At 33.2% G+C, this 27,742-nt stretch overlaps 2 protein-coding genes across 2 annotated transcripts; one reads left to right on the top strand and one right to left on the bottom strand.

Moving 5' to 3' along the window:
- Positions 1-201: 201 nt before the first annotated feature.
- Positions 202-4,066, top strand: LOC143538349 (uncharacterized). Its single transcript, XM_077031927.1, has 9 exons — positions 202-246; positions 440-554; positions 1,602-1,638; positions 1,744-1,813; positions 2,069-2,173; positions 2,932-3,082; positions 3,452-3,534; positions 3,662-3,755; positions 3,846-4,066. The coding sequence occupies exons 1-9, from the start codon at positions 216-218 to the stop codon at positions 3,910-3,912; spliced, it is 753 nt and encodes a 250-aa protein (XP_076888042.1). The 5' UTR covers positions 202-215; the 3' UTR covers positions 3,913-4,066.
- An 826-nt stretch (positions 4,067-4,892) lies between these two features.
- LOC143538361 (uncharacterized) lies at positions 4,893-6,769 on the bottom strand. Its single transcript, XM_077031936.1, has one exon. It carries the CDS (start codon positions 6,765-6,767, stop codon positions 4,893-4,895), a length of 1,875 nt encoding a protein of 624 aa, XP_076888051.1. The 5' UTR covers positions 6,768-6,769.
- Positions 6,770-27,742: the final 20,973 nt, after the last annotated feature.

Raw genomic sequence — 27,742 nt, 5'->3', positions numbered from 1 at the left:
TTTGATAATTAAAAAAAAAAGATGTTTTCTTTTTTAATGGATGCTCTTATTATTTATTGAATTTTAGGCACAATGTATAGCTGGTTGACAACTTAATTTTCACATGTTATATTCCTTTTGTGACTACCCAAACTGCCTATAAATTGCAGAAACAGCTTCACACTGCTACAAACTGAAATTGGTGCTTTTTTTTCATTATTGCATTTTATTTAAACATGAGTTACACAAATGCTTCCATTGGTTCCGGTAAGTCCATGATACTCTTTCTTCCATTAACATTTTATTACACATGCATTAGTATTTATATGTGAAATAAACTGTTACAAATAAGCATTCTAAGGTTGTTGCATATTTTAAAATGAAATAAACATGTAAGCAATATTATTAAGAAAACACAAACATGCATTAATATCATTCGTGCATCGGTCGCAAATATCAGGCAGTAGGACGGCTACAAGGAGAGTGGAATTTGGAAGGACTTATGTTGTGAGGCCAAAAGGGAGGCACCTTGCAACGGTTGTTTGGCTGCATGGTCTTGGCGATAATGGCTCCAGGTAGATTAATGCTTTTGGCAAATATTTACTTATGAACGGATTAATTTAGGTTTTGTTTAAGTTCAAAAGAGTCAAATGACCGGTATTCAGAAAAAAAAAGGGAATTGGTCAAACGGGTTGAAAGTTGTCCAAAATAAGTTTTTAATGCACTCAACCTTCTAAATCATTTTATTAAATATATAGACTAATGTTAATTTTAAGCGCATTTAATTATTTATTAAAAAATGGAATAAAAGTGTGTTCAGGTCACCTCAACCCAATGCAGATATTGTTGTCTGTCTATTTTCTTTTATGTTACTTTGTTTTGATTTATGAGTAAATCCGTTTGTTTAAATGTTCCTGTTTGTTCAGATCGTTTACATGCCTACACACTCTTGTAATTGTATGTTTTTGGGTCACTTTTGGTGATCGTTTCATTAAGTTTTTTTTCGGTAGTTAGCATAGAATATGCTTTATTATTTTTTTTATGTAAACCATTAAGAACGAAATCCGTGAGATTCTTATTCTGATTTATATGCTCCCTCCTTTCATAAACGATTTGTAACATATTGGTGATGTGAAATCATTAAAGTATTCGTCTTTGTTGTACGTTTATGCTTATCTTGACCCTTTCCATTACGCACACAGAAAAAGGATGCTTTTATGAAATAACAAAAAGAGAAAAAAAAGGGAAAAAGAGGAATATTATGGCAAGCAGTGGACGCGACATTTTTGATCTATTTACATACGCATGGTTCAATAAAACTTATGTTATATCTCTAACGGGCCAAATAATACCCAAAGCGTAATTTTGATGCATAAACAACCTCTGAAATAGTTTAATTATAAAGATACAATTATTATTCTTGCAAGTTATAATTTCATATTTTACATATTAATAATTGTTTATCAAAAAAATACAATTTCTTGGATAAAAAGTGTTTTGGGTTAACCCAACCCGTACCTAACATTACTCGTTTGACCCATTATCGAACCCAACAAACCCATCTATTTTGTCCTTGTTTGTAGTATACTCTCTCAATAAAAATTTTGTGCATCTTGTTGCAGCTGGTCTCAACTCTTGGACAACCTTCCTCTCCCGAACGTAAGCATATTGTCACGAGCCGCCTAAATCTTGTATTTATATAACGTCTTTTTAAGTGCATTCTTCTTCTGCATATTTTTTTCTTATAAATTTTACATTTTGCAGATTAAATGGATATGCCCAACTGCTCCTACTCGCCCAGTGACCGTTCTTGGTGGATTTCCTTGCACAGCATGTAAGATATTAATCTTGAAAAAACAAAATTATAGTTTTTATTTTATCAACTATCAAAAAACCATCATGTAAGTTCTTGGATTTTACTTTTGCATGATTATTCATGCAAGAAAGAACTTATCTTTTCATTAAACTGTTAAAAGTTTCAAGGATTTCATCTTGCAAAAACAAAGTCCAAAGTCTAATTTATAAATTATCAAAAGCCCATTTGTCATAAAGATGATAAGTCTATGATATTTTTGGTCCACAATAATAGGGTTTGATGAAGGAGAACTCTCAGAAGATGGTCCAAATGACGTTGCAGGTTTAGATGCTTCTGCTTCACACATTGCAAACTTGTTATCTACCGAGCCCTCGGATGGTAAATTTTCTTCCTTTTTCATTTCGTTGATATAAATTACATATATGGTGAATACCCTTTTGGTTTTGTTACATAATTTAAGGGGATTAATTATTAATTGCAAAAAAAAAAAAAGTTGGTTACATATCATGGAAATTTATCTTTAAAACTGACTTTTGTTAGTGAATTTATAGATTATAATTTTAATATTTGAACATCGAGTAATTTATAAAAGTTTAATAAATGGTGCATGCCAAAAGATTTTGGCCCAAATGTTTAATAACCAATTAAGCATTAACAAACAAAAAATTTGGCCAAAAGTTTCAGGCCCGACTTCATTATTTTGGGCCATTTTTTTGTCCTAAAAAATGGCAAAATCAAACTAATATTATGAAAACCGACAACTGAAACAACGAAACAGTTTTCAAAAATCCGAAAAACCAAATTTTTGGTTTTTGGTTCGGTTTGAGTATGAAACCGATTCAAACCGATATCAGGTTTGAATCCATCTTCCAATAGTTGTTTGCCTTTAACCCTGCCAAGGACACACGTGATCCATTTGTTAGCAGAGCATTGGCGGGTCTGGTGATATTTGTAGCACTTTCTCACTGTCATAAAAAAAAAAAAAGTTTTCTTCGCATGCTTATGTATAATTGATCTTTGTTTACAACACATTTTTCAATCTTTATGCAATTATTAAACTTACAATGAAATCAAATGTAAGAATTAAATTAGCTTAAACTCACCGTAACAAAAAAAACTACCCTCTTTTTTAACAGTTAAATTCGGTATTGGAGGATTCAGTATGGGTGCAGCATGCGCCCTTTATTCTGCAACTTGTTTCACTCAGGGAAGATATGGAAATGGCAACCTCTACCCTGTTAACTTAAAGGCTATTGTTGGATTGAGTGGCTGGCTTCCTGCTGGACTGTAAATTACTAAAATACCCTTCCAATATCCGTTTATTTTTCCAATATACCATAGGGTTAATTACACCAATTGTAGCTTACTTTCATCTTTCTGTCATTGCATGTAAGAAAAAAAATGTTTTTCTTTGCAATGTATGCAACATACTTAATAGTTATTTATACAACTATAACATGTGAAACACTCTTATAGCATACAACTATGAAAATGTGAAAGTTGCATTATTGTGTAATTAACCCTACTTTAATAACTTTTTGGCTTCACAAATGTTTCCTTTTGTTAAAGGTGTTTTCAATAGTTGACCAAGTCAAACACTTTTTTTCTACATTTATTTATTTAACTGAAAATTTTATTTGATGGATTTTTTTGTAGGCGCTTGATAAACATGATGGAAGGATCGCATGCCGCTATTGGTCGTGCTGCCTCATTGCCTATTTTGATGTGTCATGGACTCGGTATGCATGTATTTAAAGCTTGTGGCAATTTTGACCCGCTTATGGATAAACGGTTCAGTTTCGGTTTTGTTGACCAATTAAGATTTACCCTTTTTGACCAATGCATAACTAACAAAGTGATTTATAGGTGACGAAGTTGTTCCATGCAAATTCGGAGAGAGATCCTCTCAGATACTGAGCTCGGTTGGATTCACATACGTTACATTTAAAACATATGAAGGGTATGGAATAAAATGACTCTTTTACCCCTTTTCAACCCCGAAAACAACTTTATAATAATCTTTTAACATATGATTTGGTCTGATTTGCAGGCTTGGGCATTATACAGTCCCTAAAGAAATGGAAGAGGTCTGTCAATGGCTAAATGCAAGGCTTTGAGATTAAATAATTGCTAGAAGATTAACATTCCGTTGCAGATTGTACCATGAAGGTTAAAATGGTAATTGGCAAAGATAAGTAAAACATACACATTTTGAGTTGGGAAAATTAGTAGTTTTTGACTGAGGGTATGCATGATATTATTGTATTTGAGTTCTTGGGTGTGAAATAATGATATTGAGAGGGTTTGTCCTTGTGTTATTGCAAATTTATTGTTAAAATCCTAAATTTAGGAGAGTTTGCTTTAAGTTTATGTATTATATTTATCGATTTTCCTCATTATTGATTTACTTATTCTTTGTTTGCAAAACCACTAACTTCAGTTTAAAAAACCAACAAACCAAACTAGCCATGTTGGAGGGGTCTGGACCAGTTGTGTTAGCAGTTTGATCGATTGAATCAACCTTTTTTTCTTTTCTTTCGAAGGCGTACGCTTATATAAAAAAAAATTTATGAATGATAAATGTTACTGATGCCTCACATATACAAAATACAAATTTGATAAAGTGGAGCCCGAGCCACCGCACTGTATTCACATAATATACTTCATGTTTCTAACAGGTTCTATCACCACCTACTCAAAATTTAGAGCGCAAAAACCTCTATATACAAGTTTCAGGTATCCGTTTGTCTTCGACAAGTGCAAATATAAGACGATTCTTGCTCCCCGCAACCAGTAAAACACTGCAGAAAAGAACATCAAAAAGATCATCTTATGAAAGCTTAATAAACAAATGTAAATAAAAAACACCTGCATACGAAATGCGAGTTGTTTTTATTGTATAATCCAATAGTGAGCATATACATCTATATTCTAACATGAATAACTCTAGGCATAAAATTATGTGTACCTTCTTTCTGTTTATGCAATCATCATTATCTTTAAACCAAACTATTCAGCCGAGCCGGCTCCCCAATATTTCATTCACTTAATCCAAGAACCGAATCACTTTCATCAACTTTAGTTAGTCAACATCCGCTTAAGAACGTAACCTCTTTTTGTTCATAAACTGAAAGAACCTCTTAAGCACTTGTTTTGAAGCATCATCAAACTTGTTTGTGGTCAACAAATTCACTACGATCGAATACGTGTGTGCGTTCGCGGAATAACCGGCATCAAGCATTCTATCGACATAAATTAGCGCTACATTTATCTCATTGTACTGAAGAAACCCTTGAATAACTAAATTATAACTAACACCATCCAACTTGCATCCTCCAACCAACATTTCTTGAAGCAAATCTTTCGCATCACTAACTCTACCGTTCTTGAAAAACCCACCCATTAAAACATTGTATGTTTTACAATTAGGTTGCACGCGGTTATCATGAAGTTTGCTAAACACTTTATAACCATCATTGACTTTCGTGGCTTTACACAGACTGTCAATAAGACTCGTATAAAGAACAACATCGGGGCTTATACCATTATCTTCCATAGTTCTGCACATTTTAAGGGCTTTCTGAAGTTTCCCTCTTTTCAACAAAGAATCAATCAAAGCCAAGTATGTATACTTATTAGGATTCACATCATGTTTTTTAATTTCATCAAAAAGAAGAAACGCCTCTTTGTATCTTCCAACGTGACAATAACCATCGATAAGAGTCGTCCACGTCACAATATTAGGAACAATTCCCTTTTGATACATTTCACTAACGAGATCCCACGCTTTATCCATCTTTTTCTCCTTGCAGTATCCTTTAATCAAAATGCTATAACTAATAACACAAGGCGTAAACCCTTGTTTAACCATAGTATCAAAGATCTTTCTAGCGCGATTCACATCGCCATGTAAGCAAAATCCATGCATTAGCGCGGTGTAACTAATCTCATTAGGTATACACCCTTGTGCAATCATTAAATCAAAAATCTTTTTAGCGACCTTAACTTCACCTACCAAACAATACCCGTGAAGCAGTGCAGTGTAAGTATACGTATCCGGTTTCTTACCTTCTTTCGTCATTTGTTCAACCACTTTACACCCTTCATCCACCTCACCTTTCTTACACAAAACATGAGCTATTATGCTATATGTGACCACATCCAAAGAGACACCTCTAACTTTCATTTCGTCCAACAACGAGTCCACTTCTTCCTGAAGACCTAAACCACAAAAACCTCGAATCAAAGTATTAAACGTCACAATATCCGGAACAACACCTTTCGCTTTCATTTCATGAAAAACCTTGTGCGCCTGAACCACATCCCCTTCTTTACAAAAACAACCTATAATAATATTATACTCGACCGTATCCGGCCGACACACCTTACTCTCCTCCAGATCTTTCAACAACTGCCGCGCGCTTACCGGATCACCACTTTTACAAATCCCATTTATCAACGTCCCACACGTCACCCCTGTCGGCTCCAACCCGCTCTTCACAATCTCATCAAAAAACCCAATAGCGTGCGACACATCACCCACGTCAAAAAGCCCTCTCAACAAAGTATTAACCACCGGGCAATCCGGCTTATACCCGAACTTAAACATCCTCCCGTACACCGCAAACCCGACATCCACCCGACCCATATGACACAAGCAATTAATCGCGATACTGAAAGTATACAAATTGGGTTTCACGAAAGAACGAAAACCCAACAAATTATGGTCTTGAATGAGTGAAATAGCAGCTGGGTATTGCTTCATTTTGGCTATTTTGATCAGGATGTGATTGAAATCACGAACTGGGGGTACAGGGGTGGTGTCGATTAGCCGGTTAAAGGATAGGATTGAGTCTAATAGGTCGTAATTCATGTGGGTGTTTATGAGAATCTTGTAATGGAAACTGGAACGGGTTAGAATGGATTGAGATTTAAGAAACCCTAATATCAAAAGGCTCAACTGGATCAGCATTGTTTAATAATACCCAAATGAATTGACATCTGAAGTGTTGAATTAAGTAATTGGTTGATTACCTGAATGAATGAATGAATGACGAAGATGATGTTCGAATGCCGAATGCATTGGTCGGCTGTTAAACGCAGGCAGGGTTTATTAGGGGTTTTAGGTTGAATGAGATTTGACTTTGTTATTGGAACTTTTTTTTTGTGTCTATCTAATCGAGTTTAGTTGTCTCATTCCGGGCTTAGTTGTCTCGTTCCGGGCTTACGTTGTCATTAGAGTTTGATTTGGGCGTTCTCTAAAAACTATATCATCGGCTGTCATTTGACAGTCGTTGTGCCACCACAAGAGCTTAACTTTTTGGTGTAATACACGATAGAACAAAAACTCAGGTGGGTTTGAGATTCGAATTGACAACCTTGCACAAGGCATAGTTCAAATCTTTTGTCGCCTTTATTTGATCTTTTTTTAATTGTTATCGAGTATTAAATTATTATATATAACAATTTAAAAGTTTGGTGCCGTAAAGCTCCCATTGAGTCACTTTGCAACACTACATTGGTGGTATTTTTTTTTGTTTTTTGTTTTTTCTTTGTTTTTGTTTTGTTTTAGTTTCGGCCTGTAATAAACGTATATGATTGAATGCCACTTTGTTTTCTCTGTTCTCTTTTATTATTTTGTTTTAGTTACGGTACCGTGACGGAAACCGACCGAATTCGAGTAGACTCACCGCGTTTTGTTTTAGTTCCAGTACTATAAGAAAAACCGACCGAATGTTGTTTTTGTTTTTTAGTTCCGGTACCACAACAAACATGACGAAAACCAATCGAATTTGCGTATATAAACCACCTCAACGTCCGGGATCGATAACGGTTGAGTTTTACTAATGATCGAGTTTTACTGACCGACGTCACACCATTGGTCTACCCCGATTTTTATAATTTTTTTATTTTATTTTTTGTCTTAGTTCTAGTACAATAACACATGCAACCGAAACCGACCGAATTTGCTTCGATACTGCATTAACGCTTGAGTTTTACTATCACCTGGATTTTACCGACCTGTCCGGCGAAAAGCCCTAGTTAATTTTAATTTTCTTTTAACGGCTGATACGCTTTCTAATTTGTTTATAACGAAACTCGTAGTTTCAACTCTTCAACCTCAAGTCCTCAATAGAAATGAAATTATTTTACACAAATTAGATACCACTAGGACGAAGAATTTTGATAGTGTTTGTTTGTTTGTTTGTTTATAATTAATTTGGTGTTACATTCTTATTGATTTTTTTTTGTTTTGTTTTTCACTGGAGGATTTTAAACAACGAGAAGTGTCATCTTCGTGGGGAGTGGCTTGAAGCCAATGGCTTGGGTTCAAGGTGAGCTTAGCAGTTTGGTAAATCGTATACTTTTTATATAAGTGAATAGTTCACCCTAAAAATACAAATCCTACATCAAAGCTTCATATGGAACTTTTTAAGTGGATTGTTAGTTCTAAATAGATAACCATGATACAAGAAAACCGTCAAAAGGAGGGGTTTTGGCTCAAGGGGTTGAACCGGGGTTGGTTAATTGAAATTGTTGGGGCCAAACATGCCTAATTAGAGAGGTTTTACAAAACCGCCAACTTGAAAAAAGCTAGTTTAGAATCGGTTTGGTTTATAAACAAGCTGAGCCCGAGCGCTTGCTCGTTAAAATGCTCATTTGGTTTATTTTAATTATTGTCCAAATTTTAATATATATATATATATATATAAATTATAATCCAAAACTACAACCCAAATTTTAATATACATATATAAAAATTATGTAGTTCATAAATTTTGTATTACGCGTATATCATAAATACTAATTTTTGTTTTTATATATATCATTACGTGTAAAAAGTATAAACTTTTTGGAAATAAAAAGGTTAGCTGAACTTTCGACTAACCAAATTTGAACTTAACATTTCGGCCTTTTGAGATAAATGAGCCGACCCGGCTCAGCTAGATTTGTAAATGAGCCGACTCATCTAGGTTTTCACTATGAGCATATTTTATAGGATTTTCATCTCATTTGGGCATAATGGAGCCTAATGAGAATATGAGATGCATAGCTACAACTTGTTACGGGCTTTTAGTTTTTTTTTAGTCCGGGCCTCAGTGGTTACAATTATAAGGCACATAAGTAATGTTGGGAAACGTCTGCAAATGAGTATCTTTGGATATCTGAGAGTCGTGTAAACATTATCAGATCAAAATTATTTGTGGTTCCCAAATATTTTGACTAGATGAAACTCATATTTGAGAGCAAGAATCAAGTATGGAATTTTTGTGTGTTATGATGAACTAGAGATGTTATCGTATGATCAAATAACGTTATATTAGGGTTTGATGCATGGACAATGATAACTGCTTTGCAGTTATCATAAAACTGAAAATACGCTGCTATTAGTTTTTATTAATTTTTGTAACGAAAATTAATTAAATTAATTTTCTAATATGATTTTAGTAAAGAAACATAAGTTCGAAATAAAAAATTTCCAAGTTGACCTAGTGCCGCCCCTTGGACCCTGTTACCAGGGGCGCTGCCCCCGGACCCCGCCAAAGGGGCGTTGCCCCCTTGAAACCCCCTGACTTAGGGGTTTCGCCCCTAAGTACCAATAGGATTATAAATTATAATAAGATCAAATAAGTGTGCATCTCGCACCCAACTTATTTAGATTCATATTACAATTAACTTGATCAACAAGTTAATCCCTCATTACACTAAAATCACTAACAAGTAATTCTTTTTTTGGGTTGGTTTGTTATCGGGTCTTTCGACAATGCTCTAGTCCTTCTGGACGATCATCGTCAACAAATTTATATTCTGTGATTATTTTCTTAAAAATATGTAATTAACATCAAACATAAAAGTTTATGTGTTGGTTCTTAAGTTAAGAATCTTAACTATACACTATGTTTTTTATTATGATGAGTTAAGCTCTGAAACTCTAGATGCTATTGGGCTTATTGAAGAGAAGACTCAAGGCCCATGTGAGTTATCACATATATTGTATAAAACTCATCAGGCGTATGAGATTATTTTTCAGTCAAGTCGCCTAATACTTTGTTTTGTTCTTTTATCTTCCCAAATTTACAATTCGTTGTGACGATGAATTTGAGTCTATTTATGTATTAGGCTATTAGCAATTGTTGTTTGTATGTTTTCTTCCTGATCAATTTCATGTTGAAATCAAGGAATACTATATTGATTCATTGCTTGAGGAGAAATCGAGTTATGAATATGCGTTTATGACACATTGGTTAGTGGTTACATGACCCACTTTAGCCATACCCGGAACCGGTTCCAAACCCACTTACATGATCTCGTTCTCAGCTCAGAACAATAATCGAGAGTACTATCCCATCAATTTTATAAATCAAAGGACCAAGGTATGTGTAGCAAATAATCAAATGAGCTTACCTACTTGTTTATTATGTAAACACTATTGATTGAAACCCACTAGATGCATGAACATGTAATAAATATGGAGTGCAGTGAAGAAATTGACTGAAGACAAAACTTTAAACTAATAATGATAAACGGAATACACATTATTATGGCTGTGGTATGTTAGGAGGGATGGGGATAATAATTTAAAAAAAATAAATCTAAATTAACTAACTTTGAATTATGAAATTTGAACCTTGTTTTTTCGACATATGTGGGTGACCAGTGTTGGCGTTCTTGTGTGAATACCTTTGGGCCCGAGCCCACATAAGTTAGTCTAAACGTGTTATCAACATATCTGTCACTAAACGAAAATATGTAATCCCTTAGCAAAATAAGGGTAAAATAGTCACTTAATAAGTTAATTTTAATGAAATGATTAAATATGTAATAGATACATCTTAGAAAGGAAAAATATGTAATTGATTTTTTGGTTTGAAAAAATATGTAATTAATGAACTTACTAAGGAAATATATATAATTGATTTGTGACTTGGGGAAATAATCAATTAGTGAGCTTATGAAGAGGAAAGATGTAAATGCCATTTTCTATATTTATTCGCACAATAATCCATCATATGATCATAACTGACATCGTTTATTGTTATCTTTTTCACAACATAATTGTTCGTACACTAGTTTTTAGTAGATCCCATGTACTAAACGAGATGGAAAATATCAATACATAAAGTTCTTAAATCTTTGAAATATTTTATAGGTATCATGGGTTCTAAGCTAGTAACTAATGCACAAAGAGTCATGCTGTGAAAAAGTTAATGATAAACGGTATCAGTTATCATCCTATTCTTGTGTGAAAAATTGGAGAAACAACTCTATTTGAATTGAAAAGATAAGTTTTGTAAAGAGTGTGAATTATATTTGTTATCCTTCAATGTCACTCACCATACGTATTAAAAATAAGTTTTGTAAAGAGTACCGAGGTATTTTTGTTATCCTTCAATGTCAATCACCATACATGTGAAAAGTTTTTAAAGATTGGGGACCAACATGCGAAGTGTTATAAAAGGCGTTTATTAAATTTGAATGTTACACCAAAATGGTGGACAGTACTTGTGTCCATATCATATATATTGGCCATATGTCATACACTCGGACCATTCAGGTCTAGATACATACTAAAGTACTGCTAACAGTTTACTACAATTGCTATTGGCGTATCCACGCCATGGCGCTGCTATTGACTTGTTCCTGTCTTCAAGCCAATTTTTGCATGACAAGTGTTTAATATTAATTTTCTAGCAACTATTTGTCTTGGTTTTTTCCACATAAATGTGTTCCTACTTGCTTCATTGCTATCTTCAAGCCAATTTTTGCATTGTGTTTTAACGTTTTCTAGCAACTATTTGTCTTGGTTTATTCCACATAAACGTGTTTCTACTCGCTTCATTGTTATCTTCAAGCCAATTATTGCATGATGTGTATTTAATGTTTTCTAGCAACTATTTGTTTTAGTTTCTTCCACATAAATGTGTTTCTATTCAGTTCTTTGCAACACATTTGTGTTTCGAGTTCAACTTAAGGATAGAAAGGAAAGGAAAGGGGGAGAAAGAAAGAGAGGGTGGCGTTCCTGAGTTTTTTTAGGGAAAGAAAGGGAAGGAAAGCAGATGATAGTATGTTCCAGAGTTTCATTAAAGGGGAGAAAAGAAAGGAAAGAGAGTGAAATATAGAGAGAAAGAAGCGTAAATTGTTTCTTTCCAAAATGAAAGGAATTGGATGGAAAAGAAAGGAAAAGAAAATTAAGGATAAGAATGGAAAGGGGAGAGAAAGGAAAGGAATGGAAATGGTTTCTTTTCCTTTTCATTCTTTCGTTAAGTAAACTCAGGAACACAGCGTCATAATGTTTTGCTTAAATGTGTGTTCTCCACATACTTCCACCTATGTTTTTCTCTAGTGAGTTTGTTTTTATAGGGGTGTTTGGGATTTTTTATAACTTTTCATTAAGTTAACAAGTTACAAAAGCGTAACTAATAGAACTTTTCCTCTCACAATATAAGCAATCTCAAATATCTTATTACTTTTCAAAAAATTAATAAGTTATAAGTCGATGAAAATAAGCAATCCCTATGTAGTTATGGAAAGCTAAATTAAAACATGAGCGATTGAGGTAACTAAGTATAAGTGATTGATTTTCATTAAATAAATTAACTTTCAACAAACCAATGATTATCAATTTCATAATGAGAAGCACTCTTTTAAATTCAGTATTTGTGAGCTGAAACAGGGTATGAATTTGTTTCAACTGTTTACATCAATATAACACACACATATATATATAGGTTTAATTTCAGAAGAGAAATAAAATTACTGTAAGAAATGTGGAAAATGAATATGAGCCACTAGTTTTATTTTAGGTTTTAAATGTTTAAAAATAAATGAAAAAAATGTAAATGCAACAGTAAATGCATTCTCTCTCTTCAATTAATACGACTAATATAACTATAATAAATCACTTTTTAATTATGGATACACATATCCTATACGTTTGTAGGTTATATATTTTTCGCGTGTAGGTAATATGTTTTTTTATTCTTAGAACAAGTGTATGTTATATGTTTTTGTTTAGGTTGTATATTTTTTATTGACATTTAATGCTAACATATGTAAGATAGTTTTTTGTATTATTCATCACAATGTACCTACGTGTTGATTGATATTGATATACAATCTATGAATAAATTGTATTTGTGTAGGATAAAATTTTCGAGTGTAGGTTATATGTTTTTCGTGTGTAGGTTATACGTTTTCATGTACGTGTGTAGGTTATATGTTTTCTTATTATTAGAACAAGTGTAGATTATATGTTTTTGTGTAGGTTGTGTACTTTTTTATTGATATATAATGCAAACACATGTAAGAGAGTTTTTTGTACTATTTATCACAATGTAACTATGTATTGATGGGTATTAATATATTGAGTTGGAAGGAATTGGTTTTGGATAGAAAGAAATTCAATGTATGAATAAATTGTATTTGTGTAGGATAAAAATTCAAGAGAGAAAAAATAAGTTATAAAAATAAATGAATTCTTATTATTTTTCAATTATAATAATTTGATAACTTATATTAATTGAATAGATAACTATTATATTTATTAGTTATATTAATTGAAGAGAGAGCATGAATTAATGTTTTCCTTATTTATCTTTAAGCATTTAAACCATAAAATAAAACTAGTGGTCCATATTCATTTATCACATTTCTTATAGTAATCTCATTTCTCTCATAAACCATCCCTTATATATATATATATATATTCAAAATCAATGGACAAGATTACTTCTTATCCTTCCTACAAAAAGTATACTTCCTATTATAACCTAACCCTGTATATATATATACAGGGTTAGGTTATAACAGGAAGTATACTTTTTGTAGGAAGGATAAGAAGTAATCTTTTCCATTGATTTTGAATATGGAGGGTTGAGATTTGTTTAGGGAAAAATCAAGTGTGAATACAAGGTAAAGGGCATAAAAGGAATAACACATTTGTTGACTTTCTCTCTTCACATGCAAGGCACATGCCAAATCCCCCCATCATTTTAAAACGTCCATAACTTTTTTTACGACGTTTTTATTGCAAAACAAATTCACCATAATAACGAGTGTCTTTTTATCTTTTATATGAGTATCATATTGTAATATAAAAATAAAAAAAAAATTTGTGGGTTTTTTACAAATTATGTTTTACCGAATTGTGTTTTACAAAATTGTGTTATACAATAGTATTTTTCATTGTGTTTTTTTTTCATTGTGTTTTTTCCATTGTGTTATTTACACTGTGTCATACAATTGTGTTTTTTATTGTGTTTTTATCATTGTGTTTTTTTTTCATAGTGTATTTTTCCATTGTGTATTTTTCCATTGTGTTTTTTTCATTGTGTTTTTTCGGATTTTTCCGGCGAGGTGGTGGCGGTGGGTGACGGTTGTGGTGGCAGTGGGCGGTGGAGTGGTGGTGGTTGTAAGAGATGAGTGAAGATGTAATTGGGTTTTATGTAAGCGGGTTTTTGAAATTAATTTAAGTGGGTTTTGAGATTAAAGTAAGTGGGTTTTGATATTAAAGTATTAGACTAAAATACCCTCCTTCCTAGCCTTCTTAGGAAAATCAAACTTCTTATTTGAACCTAACCCTATATATATATATATATATATATATATGAGGAATAATTTGAGAACCTTGTTGAGTTCTAAGGGCCTGTTTGGTTGGATGGAATCCATGGGATTTCATTGGAATTAGAATTTAAATTCCATTCCTTAACTTGTTTGGTTGGCTAATAGAGACTTTGGAATTTGATTTCAATTCCAACCAAATCCTCCAAATAATGGAATTCAAAATCCCTCAACATCTAGATGAAAAGTTGAATAATCCATGGAATATTTGCAACATTACCAAAATATCCATGGTTTCCAAATCTCCACCGGCCAACTTTATCTCTGGCCACCGCCAAGATTAAATCTCCGGCCACCACGACTAAACCTAATTCCGGTGACGTCTGAACCACGTTTTCCCGGCTATAACGTTACCTAACATCACTGCCATCCCCTTCGTTTTTTCCGGTTATAACATTTCCGGCCAGATATGACCCACCGAAAGCCCGGATTTTCCTTGACCGATTTTGATTGCCACTGGTTGCCGGAGATGGGCGGGTGAAGCTCGCATCCACCTATGGTGGACGGATCACATATTTCAGATCTAGGTCGCAGCCCCTCCCGCCACCGCCCATCGCAAACTGAAATAAGAGAAAAGAAAGGGAGAGATTGAAGTGAGAAAGAGAGAGGCAAGTGGTCGCAGTGACGGTGGCGGCAGATGTTACCGGAGATGGTGGCGACGGTGGCGGACAGATGTTACAGTCGATTATGAGAAGAGAGAAGAGAGAAAGAGAGATAGGTTGAAGTGAGAGAGGGGTAGGTGTTGGTGGTTTCTGGCGACGGTGGCGGCGGATGTTACCGGTGGCTTGAGAAATGGAGAGTGGGAGGTTGGTTGAGATTTGAGAAGATAACATCTGGGTAATCTTCTTTGATACATGTTTATCATATAAGGGCAATTATGTCTTTTTTTAACTATTTTCTCATTCCAATTCCATTAACAAATTTATAACCAAACACATAAAGGATTTGCAAAAGATTTCTTAAATTCCAGTTCAAATTCCAATTCCATTTCCATTCATAGAGAGATCCAATCGTCAAAATCAATAAAAAGGCCATCATGGACCAAGATCCAAAGGGATCAATCTTGTTGGGAGGTACTGCCCAAGGAAAGGAAAAGGAATTCCAAAACAATCCGTGAACCAACCGCCCCCTAAAGAACTTAAGAACTTCATTCTTAACCACACATTTAATTAAATAAATTAGATTATGTGGTTGAGATTAAATATGATTAAAAAATTAAAGTTGGAGAGAGAATAAAGATGTATAGTGATTACATTAATTTAAACATCCGTTACACCTATGTAAAAAGTCGACTCGGTGCATAAAAAATTATGTAATTTTGTTACGTATATGTAACTTACATATATTACGTATGTCTAAAAAAATTAAAAAAAAATTGTTACGATGAGTTCTTAAAACTCAAAGGGGTTCTCAAAAGAATATATATATATATATATATATATATATATATATATATATATATATATATATATATATATGAGTTCCCCCTATTTCATGCCCTAATCATTAATTAACACCCATCGTCATGACCAATTTCCAGAGCAGTTCCCCCATTTTACACCGCTAATGAAATGTAACATCTCGAATTTTTCATATTTGTATTCGTTTAAGTTTAAATCGATTTGGGAACGTAATTTGGATCTTCCGAACTATTTAAAACTTATATTTATTGGTATTTAACTTATTTTATAATTTCATAACTTTCAATTATGCCAAATAGCCTTAAAAACCTTTAAAATCGCTTAAAACGGCTAAAAATCGTATTTTCGGGAACTATAGGGACTAGTTTTGTCAATTCTTTCCTATTTTTGATTAAATTAACGAAAATTAAACTCCAAGAAATGTTATAGCTGGTCCAGTTTCGTTTTCTTGGTGTCCAAACCAAATTTTGTTAGTTATTGTACTAGATTTTCTCATTAAATAACTTATTTTGTTTCCTAATTTGTTTTTAGCATCCAAATCGCTTATTTTTGGCATAAATCAAGGTCCAAGAAAAAGGATTATAACCAAAATACAAGTCCATACTATTAGATTACTGATCAAGAATGAATTTTCAATGATATTATATCGGTTTTCTCATTAAAACCGTATTTTGTTACTTAAACGAGTAAATCTTCCAAATATGGTTTGTTTTTTATATTCCTATATAAACACATCATAATTGTCTACCACAAACCTGTATCCTAACCCTAGAGAGACCTCCTAGCCGTCACCTACCTCTGACCATCACCAAACCCTTCGGTTTTTGCTTATTCGTTGAAGATACAATGCTTGGTCGTTTAACTTTGCATGCGTATGGATCTTTGACTCATCATATCTCTTGATTCTTTCACTTTCTGGGTAAGTTGTAAGCTTTAAGATCATTCATATACCTTCCCTAGTCACTAAACTTCAATCAATTTCGGTGGTTGAAGGGTGTTGACTGGTCAAATCGTTTAAAACTCGTTAAAGGGCAAAATAGTCAACTAGTTTGACCTAACGTTTTCTCATACTTCTGGTCGGATTCAACATTCAGTCCAGAAGACTTTTATTCTTGTAACGTAATTTTAAGACTACTGTCCAAAATCCGACTTCCGACTCGCTGTTCGGATTCTGGTCAGTACCAGCTTGCTTAAATCTTAAATTTAACATAACTTGAGATCTAAATATCCGTTTGGATTGATTCCAGTGGCAACGAGTTAATTTTTACTTATATTATCATATCCTAAAATCTCAGATTCTGAATTGGTTATATCGTTTGACATGTAGTGGACGACTCTCTTATTTGTTAGCTCGCTTATTCATATTTATATTCGTTTGTCGTTAATCTAAGGTGAGTTTATCATTCCCCTATTTTACAACTTTTATAAACGTTTTGGGGACATATGCGTACGTATTCGTATTTCATACTATATATATATATATATATATTCAAACAAATGCATACGTGTTATTGTGAGTGATTTAATCAAACATACGTGCTACTTGCTTACTTGTTACCATTCAATCAATTGTATATTGGGATTACTATTCAATCAATCATATAGCGGGTGTTCCTGCTAGTGACCAACGCCTGATTCGCTTGGCAACGGTCTACATACTTGTTTATGGTTTGCTTATATTTACCACACTTATCACGTTATGCTATTTATATTGTTGTGGCAAAGCTGGTGATATTCTCACTCAACTTTATGTTGACAAACTCCATTTCATACGCATATGCAGGTTGCTTGTATTGAAGATTGAAGTTTAGACACGTAGACAAGACCTTAGGATATAATCAAGATAAACATTAATTGAGCTTATATTCATATTTGTATATTGTTTGTTATAATTGGATTGTGTGTGTAGTATTTGAATAAACTAATTAATTAGATATTGTCACATTTTAGATATGATAGTATCTTCGAGATGTGAGCAATCGGATCACGCCTCGACGTTTCCGCCTTAGGTTAGGGTGTGACATGAAATCCTAAAATCTTCAATATCCAACCCACTGATCAATTTCCAGAATCTCAATCTCCAACACATTGATTGGTTATGTATACTTTGGCATGATGTCGGGCTAACCAATCCATGTCTACTCTGATATCAAAGCTACCTAGTTGCATAGATATAAGATCGATAGAGAAATTATGCTCATTGAGATTTAGAGTGAGATCACGACTAATCGAATCAATCAACACAAATTTACCGTTGGCGACTTTGACTGAAAAGGAATCAACGAGTTCAGAACGAGGTAACAAAAGTATAGACTCAAAATCAAAAAATACGAAACTCATATCGGCACCGGAAGCGAATAGAATGGATGCATAAACGTTATTAACAAGGAACGTACCGTTCACCACGTCATTGTTATGCTGGGCTTGATTTGCATTTATTAGAAAAGCTCTTTTGCGAGCGTTTGAAATGGTTGGAGTAGCTTGACAAGACGATGCTTGAGCGGTTTGAACCGGTTGAACAACTTGGCTCGCCATAAGCTGCGAAACTTGGGGCTGAAAAGCCTGAACTTGATATGCTTGAGTATAGTTCACAGGCAGGGCAAAGGCTTGAACTTGATACGTGAGTTGAGGACACACATTGCGGAAATGGCTAGGCAAAAAATTTTAACCTTTCTAATATAATAAAATATAAATTACATATTTTTGGATTTTTTGGACTATAATAACTTTGTTTCAATCATTATAATATTTTATTTACATAAAACATTGTTTACATTAACACTAATTTAGGTTTAATTTAGCCGAATGTCACACCCGCCTCCCCCACAAACTTCTCACCTTTGGTAAGAGTGTAAGTTACATTCATGGGCCCTCTCTGTTATCTATTATTGCCGCTTTGCCAATGTCTCATTGGTGACAAAATGGTACTGACGCATCCATTGAGATAGATCTACCCGTAGCATCGGAAATTTGTTTCATGAAGAGAAGTTAGTGCTCCACTAATATAAATTCATCCCTCACTACTGGAGAGGAGTTGCGGGGAGGTGGGTTTGACTAACACCGACTTGTATGTAGTTGACCGGTTAAGGTTTCAATTTGGAAAAAAAGGTCTTTGGCCTAATGCTGGTCAATGCTATCAAGAAGTTATATAAGGCTTGTATGGTGAAAAAATAACAAAAATGCAGGCCGCTTTAAAAACGATTACCCTCTATAAAATGTTTATTTGATTCAGAGACAAATTACTCGTCCCTTTGGGGCTGTTTGGAATTCATAAGAAGAAGTCATAAGTTACAAATGTGTAACTTATCAACATTTCCTCTCACATAATAAGGAAACCCAAAAACTTTTTTTAACTTATCACAAGTCATAAGTTATAAGGAGACAAAAATAAGAAATCCCAAACACCCCCAAAATATTGTTTGAGAAATTTTATTGCGTAATGTAAAATTTTTCTTTCCAAAATAAACATAGAAAGCCATTCATCACAACTCAGGTTCAAGCATAACCAGTTTGAACGGAAACCGTTGTACCGGATTGAATATAAAACGGCAAGCACAAAAGAAAAAAGAAAGATAAGGAAAGCACGAGTGGATTATGCGATAGTACATTGACATTAACCATGTAAAAGGACCAAATCTGAAATAGGGAGGTACAAAGTAGGAAGTTGAATTTTGTGATTTGAATTTATATAAAACTTAACTTTAATGTCTTAGAGCATTCTTAATCCATCCTCTAAAATTTGGACTCTAAAATTTGTGAGTGTGGCTCTCCAAATTTTAGAGGTAGTTGTGAATTGTTATGAGTGGAGTAGATAGAGAAACTTTTGATGATTAGTAAATTTGGATTCTCTATAATTGTAATGTTTTTGAAAATGGTTGTGAATGGATGAAAGAAAAAATGTAATATTAAAAGTATAAAGAAACATTATTTAATTGATAAGAAGAAAGAATATGTAGTGTTTTTAGTGTAATTATAGAGATAGTGAGTGAATTGAGAATGTGACAGGGGCAGACCTGGTATAGGGGTAGCCTCCGCTACACCTCAAATTTTCGTCGGTGTCGCTACCCCAGAAAATAATATAATGTTACCTCTATTTGTTTAAAGTCCAACCAATTTAAAAGTTCAACCAAATTAAAGCTCAACTAAAGGTTAAAGTCAAAACCAATTAAACTCATTAACCCTTTAAAAAAGAAAAATTCGTTGTTTTGAAATTGAAAAGGAGTCGGACGTCACACAACGAGTAAGGCAGCCAACGTTGTACCAGCCACCACCACTCCACCAGTCACCACCAGCGTTGCTGCCTTCATACTCATCCTCCGATCGTCGGACCACCACGCTGTAGCTGAGTAGCCGACGACCGGTGCTCCCTCTTTCACGGTTCAAGTTGTGCTTGTTTAATTTATGTAGTCTTCTACTTTTAACTAAAATTATAATTGTTTATTTGTTTATATAAATTTTTATTTTGGAATTGTTATGGAAGATTGAATGATTGATTATGATTTATTGGATATTTAGATAACGTAAAAATTGGAAATTGGAAAATGGAATTGATTATGGATTTAAGGTTTATGTGGAAATTAGAATTGATTAGGGATTTAGGGTTTGTGTGTAAATTGGAATTGATTAAAGATTTGTGGTTTATGTGAAAATTGGAATTTGATTAGGGATTTATGTGTAGTCTTATTAGCAATATTTTTAAACGTAAATTCCAAAAAAATTGATGATAACAGTCCAACACCAAGTTCAAGAAAATTTTTTTTCACTCTAGCAAATATGGTAAAAAAGATAGTTTTTCGGTTATTGTATGAAATACGGTAAAAAAAATCGTTTATACTGTATGAAACACGGTAAAAAAAATTCAAACGTTACCCCTGAGATTTTGGTTTAGATCCGTCACTGCTCTTAAAGCGTTCACAATGGGTTCTTCAAAATTTGTGGGTGTGTAATTTATTTTTTAGGGTGGTTGTAAGTGGTTATAAATGAAAGAGAGTGAAAATGTTACTATTTATTAATAAATTTGAAGAAAACATTGTTCGTACTTTATAATTTTTTAATATATGTTGAAAATGGCTATGAGTGTTTGAGAAAGAAGATGTAATGATAAATGTATAAAAATGTATTATTTAAGTGAAAAGTAAAGAGAAAAGATAGTATTAGTATAATTATAAAGATGAAGATATAGTACATGCTAAGAATGCTCTTGGAGCATTCACATTATGTCCCTCATATTTTGTGAGTGAGATTTTTATAAAGTAGATAGTAGTTTAGGATTTTGTAAGTGTAGGAGATAGAAAATGTATTGATTTTTCTATGTATTTAAAAAGTTATTTGTTTAACCATATTAATTTTTAATATTTTTTAAAGTGGCTGTGAGTAAAAAAGATAGAAAATGTAACGAAAAATGTATATAAAAATTTTTATTTAATTAAAAAATAAGAGAAAAATGTAATGATGTTTTGTTTAATTTTAAGTTTAGATATGGGGGAAGGGATGTGAGCGCTCTTCTTCCTTATAAAATAGTTTTATTAAAGATAAATTTATTGTGTTCTAGTAGTACTTAGAATCAATAATTAGGTGTTTAAAAAATTTTGTCATTGTGGATTACCAATCACACATAATAACTATTATAAAATGGTTGATTAGTTATGGAAATTCTGAAAAATATTTTGTGATTAGTTATTATTATTATTATTATTATATAATTGTGAAACCATGAATGCTATATAACTTCATATAAGTTTACAAGACCATTCATAGTGGCTTCTTGTGAGGTTGTTAAACACGCAAAGACGCCGGGTACACAGCCACCCATAGTTTTGGCTTTCATTTTGGTCGCAACCATTGTACACAACGGTACGCCTCACACACGTTTCAAAACAATGTCGTTGCTACGGCTAGATTGTTTAAAAGAAATTAAATCATTTATTTTATAAACCAAAACCTTATTTAAACCCAGATGAAAAACCCTTTTATGTTTTTTTTAAATATTTTTATTATTTTATTTTTCAATTTTAATGTAGTTTTTCTTTTTAATAAAATATTATTTGTTTTATTTTTATTAAAAAATTATAAAAGAAAAGGTTATTAAAGATATGAGTAATGATTCAGCAGTGATTGCAGGCAATGTTTTAAAAACCGGTATTTTATTCGTATCGGATTGGATTAAAAAATGGTACGACCGGTTGAACCAGGTTATACCGAGACGTTCAACCGGCTTGTTTAGTTTACCTTATAATTTTATATAAATACAATTTTAACTAAAAAGAAAATCAAAAAATACATAATTCCATAATAAAATATCATTCAAAAGCTAATCCATATTGAAAAAACAATACAAAACCACTTGATTTTCAAACAAAGTTTCTGTAAAATAAAGGTCCGCAATAGATTTATGCCATCGGAGTGTTGTATGCATTGAGTTCACGGTTGTTTAAAAGATGAAATTCACTCTCATTGTCGTCCTCATTAGCAAGAGTATAAACACTTTCATTTCCTACAATAACAAATAAGAAGTTTTAGTTACATATAGTCGTAATATACAAAAATCACATGATATAAGTCGCATATACAAAAAAATAGACCTGAAACAAAAAAAAAAATCTTATGGGCTTTTAAACCAGTTTACCGGTCTAAATCGGTTTTCTATGAAAACCAATCGGTTTAATGTTTCATAAAACCGTTCAAATATACCGGGTACAAAATACTGGGCTGCTCACCGAATCTGGTTCAACCGGTTGAATCGGCCGGTTTAAACCGGTTTTTAAAACAATGATTACAGGGACATTTTACCACTACATTAATTTTTGCAAAATATTCTTTTACTGACCGGAAAGCCATTTGTCACAAAAGAATAAAAAAGATTATAGTATTTAGAGAAATAGTAACTACGTTGGTAAAAATAATTATTTGTCATCTGAAAATCGTTGTTCCACCCTGGTAGGGTAGCAATGTGTTCCATGAGATCGAATCAAAGTCTAAAATGCATTATTTTCATCTTGCAACTCAAACAATGTGTTGTCATCAACAACTATATCGGCCGGATGGTGCGAGACGTAATAACAGGATATTGCCCTCTCGTCATGCTTTACAATCATATATATTATGCAATATGATACATGCGTACATCAGATTTCTTAATTTCTCCTGCTTCAGTGTTGTGGTCGCTTAATTATACCCCATCTACCTTTTAAAACACCAAACCCATGTTCGAGCTTTTACTTGCTAACTCATGGATCTTCTTGAATCTTTTTTCTTTCGGATCATATGGCCACGAGTAAGCATTCACGAAAACGGACCAAGTCGAGTAAATCCCGTAAACAAGAAAGTAGGCACGTTTGTAATGTAGATTGTTGACTTGAAAAGGAATTCTCATGGTGGTTCCATGCAAATCATAATTTAACAACAGTGATTGATGAAGAATGTCACATCCCAACCTAAGACGGAAATGTCGGGGCGTGATCCGATTGCTCACAGCTCGAAGATACTATCATTGACTATAAGTGATAATATCTAATTAATTATTTTATTCAAATATACACACAATACTCAAATACAATAAACAATTTAAAATACACGAATATAAGTTCAAATAAAGTTTAACTTGATAATATCATAAAGTCTTGTCTACATGCCCAACTTCAATCTTCAATACTAGCAACCTGCATATGCGTAGAAAATGGAGTTTGTCAACAACACATGTTGAGTAAGGTGATCACCAATTTTGGCACAACAAATAATATATATGATATATGATAGAGAATTAATAAATAATAAGTGATCAATGCGCAAACCAACCATATGATAGTAATCAATCAAATCATAACAAAACATGTATATAACCAAATCACAACCAAAGACTTGATAGTGTGCCAATGAATCGTTGTCAAGCGAATCGGGCATTGATTACAATGACTGAGATTGTCGGTTTACCTTCGCCAAGCGAATCGGACTCCGGTTACTAAGACGGTCGTATGATCATACTAATGAGAATCCAAGACTTGATAGAATACAAACACACTTAAACAAATAGCAATTAGCATTTAATTGATACAACACACAATGATCATGTTTGCGATTGGTTGATATATATATATATATATATATATATATATATATATATATATATATATATATATATGATAGAAAATATGAATAAGTACGCATATGTCCCCAAAACGTTTGAAAACAATAATTAAAAAGGGGAATGATCAAACTCACCTGATCGAATAAACCAAATGGGAATGAATACGACAAGAAAGCGATAATCACCCTCTTCGAGGAGTACCAAGAATCCTAATTAAATAATATTATGAATGAATTATAAATGACATAATACGTGTGATGAATTTAGCATTTCGATGTGGATTGAGTTACAATTATGATTGGTACGTTATGGATTGAACGATTGCTTTCTAAAGATTATTATTATTCACTTATAAAAATCATTGTTTGTCCTAAAATCGGTTTTACGAATAATTAATTTAAATAAATATGAATTGAGACCTATTATAATAATAAACGTTTAAATATATAATTATCGTAAAATATATATATTGGAATTTTTAACCAAAATCGATGGTAGAAATATATTTAACACTTTTAATACGTTTATTATGGTTTTGTTTTAAAAATAATACATATGTGTGTGTGTGTGTGTATATATATATATATATATGTATGTATATATAATAAAAATGAGCAAATTGATAAAGACATCCAACCGAAGTGCAGACGCTAGGAATTGAATTATAATCCATCTTAGGGGTTCTGATCGCTGTGTTGTAGAGGAAGTGCAGATGCGAGGAATTGAATTATAATCCATCTTAGGTTATATAATTAGATTCTAGGTAAAGACGGTTCATAAATTTATCAATACGTATCATGTTTGATCGTGTTTCCTAATTAACGATGATGGTTAGGCCGTTTATGACAAAAGAGATCAAAACCATGATTCAATTCCAAGTTTAGGACGACAATTGTGGCTCAAGTAAGCTATACGGGTCACGGATTTGGGTATACGGGTCATGGGTTACGGGTTACGGGTTTGGGTTATAATAGAAATATGAGAAAATTGCAGTTTAGTCCCTAAAGTATTTAGATGGAAACAATAAAAGATAAAACTTTAATTTTGGGCTAAAAATGTATATTTTTCAAAGTTAATTATATATTAATTAAATATAATAAACTAATATAACTAATAATAAAATTTCTCGATAAACGTGATACTTTGTAGTGATAGATTTCCCGAACCTAATACGGGTCAGGTTATGGATATAAGTGGTACGTGAAAAACCCGAGTTGTTACAAAGAACATTAAGATCGTTATTCGAATTGGCATGTTCGAAGTACACATGCAAAAACCAAAAGTCATTTGAAACCAATGCTTCAAGCATGATCGTTGGATGGTGATCACCTCTCACAAACTGCTCTTGGACTCAGTTAGACACACACATCAAACAGAATGAGTTCAAATAATGAAATCGCTCATCCTCGGAGACCCCATCTAGCTTCATGCTTGTCGTACAGACGTACAATTTCGTGGCTAGTTAGACAGCGTAAAAACTCTTACCGTATAACAAAATAACAACATTGGAAAAATATTCTAAACTTTCATGTAAAGTTCTTTCAGACATAGCTAAATATTTGTCGTATTCATGACGAACATTATTGGTTGGGAGTTGAATAGTTGAAATGCATTTCTGAATGGCCGTGAAGCTCTTTTTTCGATCACCTAGTAGCTCTCTTGAAACCATATATATTTTCATTTATTTCTCCAAGAATTATCTAACATATATAAAATACAAGTTTGGTGCCACTAGGCATTCTATTGGGCCAAGCAGCGGCCCTGTATTGGGCCACGGTGGTTTTTTTTTTTTTTTGCTTTTTATTTTTTTATTTGGTTTCGTTATTGTAACCAACGTAATTGAAACCGATTAAATTCGTGTCGACTCACCACCACAACACCCAAGACTGACAGCACTCTGGTTTTACCGACTAACCGTCGTAACGCATGTATTTTACCAACTTTTTTATTTAGTTCAGTTCCCGTAACGAGAGTAACCTCCAACCAAATTTGCGTCGACTCGCCACCGCAACCTCGGGACCAACAATGCTCGGGTTAATTAACCATTTTGTTTTAGTTCCGGTACCGTTAAGAACATAACCGAAACTGAAAAAATTCGCATCAACTCATCGCTGCAACGCCCGGGACCGACAACGCTAGGTTTTACCGATTCAACACCCGGGACCTGATGCTAGACTGTCGGAATCTAGTAAAAAACAATTAAATTAGTGTCCTAATCACCTTAAGCTAGTCAAGGTAAGTAGGTTGTCGAACTACGAGGAGTATGTGGTCAGTGTAAAGTGAAACCGATTCCTAACATTATGAAGTAACTATTCAAATTGCTGATCACACTAGCAATTGATTTGGGTTTAATACAACTCAACAAGTAAACAAAGATTCAATCAATAAAACAAGCAAATCACACCCGGTAATTTAAGTAAGCAAACTAACAGTAATCTCATGCAACTTAACAGATTAACTATCTTGTGTCAACTACAGATTGACTAACCGGTTAAACCTTAGGCATCCACGATCACTAACATATGGCACTGGTTATCAAACGGTCCCTGCCAGTGTGACTCAAATAAGGGCAAAAGTATGCTTTCTCGCAATTAACTAGTCAATACAACCCTACGAGCAATTATTATAGCAACCGAAAAACTAATTGTTCTAATCGACAAAAACATAAACCGACTGAATGCACAGACATACTAAACATCAATACTCATAGATTAACATCAAGATAATTACAATTAGTTGTTTCTAGTACATGAGAAATAAACTAAAAGATTACAAACTATACATCCCGGGTATGACTCGAAAGGATTAGCCGTGAATCGTCATCTCTCGGTCTTCAATTTCAATGTTATGGATCATGTAGGTGAAGTAGAGATGATTGGAATTGATAGGATACTTCCGTTCCGCTCTGAAAATTATGTGGTAACTGCTTCCCGAGATCCCCTTTCTCAAACCCTAACTTTTCTTTATATAGGTTTTTTTATTTAAAATGCAAATCCCGTGGTTTTATTTTGGCTCAACATATGATACTCTAGTTTTAGCAAATGGTACTCTACTCAGCAAATGGTACTCTAACTTTAGAGTATGATACTCTAATTCAACAAACCATACTTTATAAACTCCTGATGAACGCTCCTCTTATGATCAACATATAATACTTTGTTTTCTGCAAATGATATGCTAAATCAACTTTTACCCAGATTCTCTAGTTTATAAACATACACTATCACACATCATCCCGGGTCTTCATTCCATGCTCGTACAGGTCCATATTAACTGCTTTAATCACCTGTGACCTGAAATATAACAAACACGTATGAAGTACCAAAGTTCATGAAATAAATAACTAAAACAAGTAAAATAAACACACGAACTATGTACAAATTGACCGAACATCACATCCCCACACTTATCTTTAGCTTGCCCTCAAGCAAAACTCTAAAGTAAACATCAACCTCTATCACAGGTATGTCAATTATCACCATTAATACTAGTAAGGTTTAAGGTCATACCCAGTTTCCCAGACTGACACTTTCTAGATTGACAACCCACAAATACAGTTAATGCTACAATAAAACTATAGAATCGCCCATACAAGTCTACTTTGTTTCCGGTTAAGGCATACATGTTCATACCCCTCACACTATCAACACTCCACTTGGTTTAATATCTGGACTAGCAAAAGATGTGCTAGTATATGTCTCTGCCCTCAAAATACCTAATATGAGTTACAACTTAATATGCTTGCAAGTCAGTCTTATCTTCACCCATTACCCACCGGTTGCATAAAGACTCGGAGTAAGGGTTTTGCTGAGGCTTAGGTTT

The sequence above is a fragment of the Bidens hawaiensis genome, unplaced genomic scaffold, assembly GCF_021521415.1.
Source record: "Bidens hawaiensis isolate Kalapana, Puna unplaced genomic scaffold, B.hawaiensis_p1.1 tig00011610_1, whole genome shotgun sequence".
Taxonomy (NCBI): Eukaryota; Viridiplantae; Streptophyta; class Magnoliopsida; order Asterales; family Asteraceae; genus Bidens; species Bidens hawaiensis.
The sequence above is the reverse complement of the archived record's forward strand: the minus strand, read 5'-3'. Positions and strand labels throughout refer to the sequence as shown.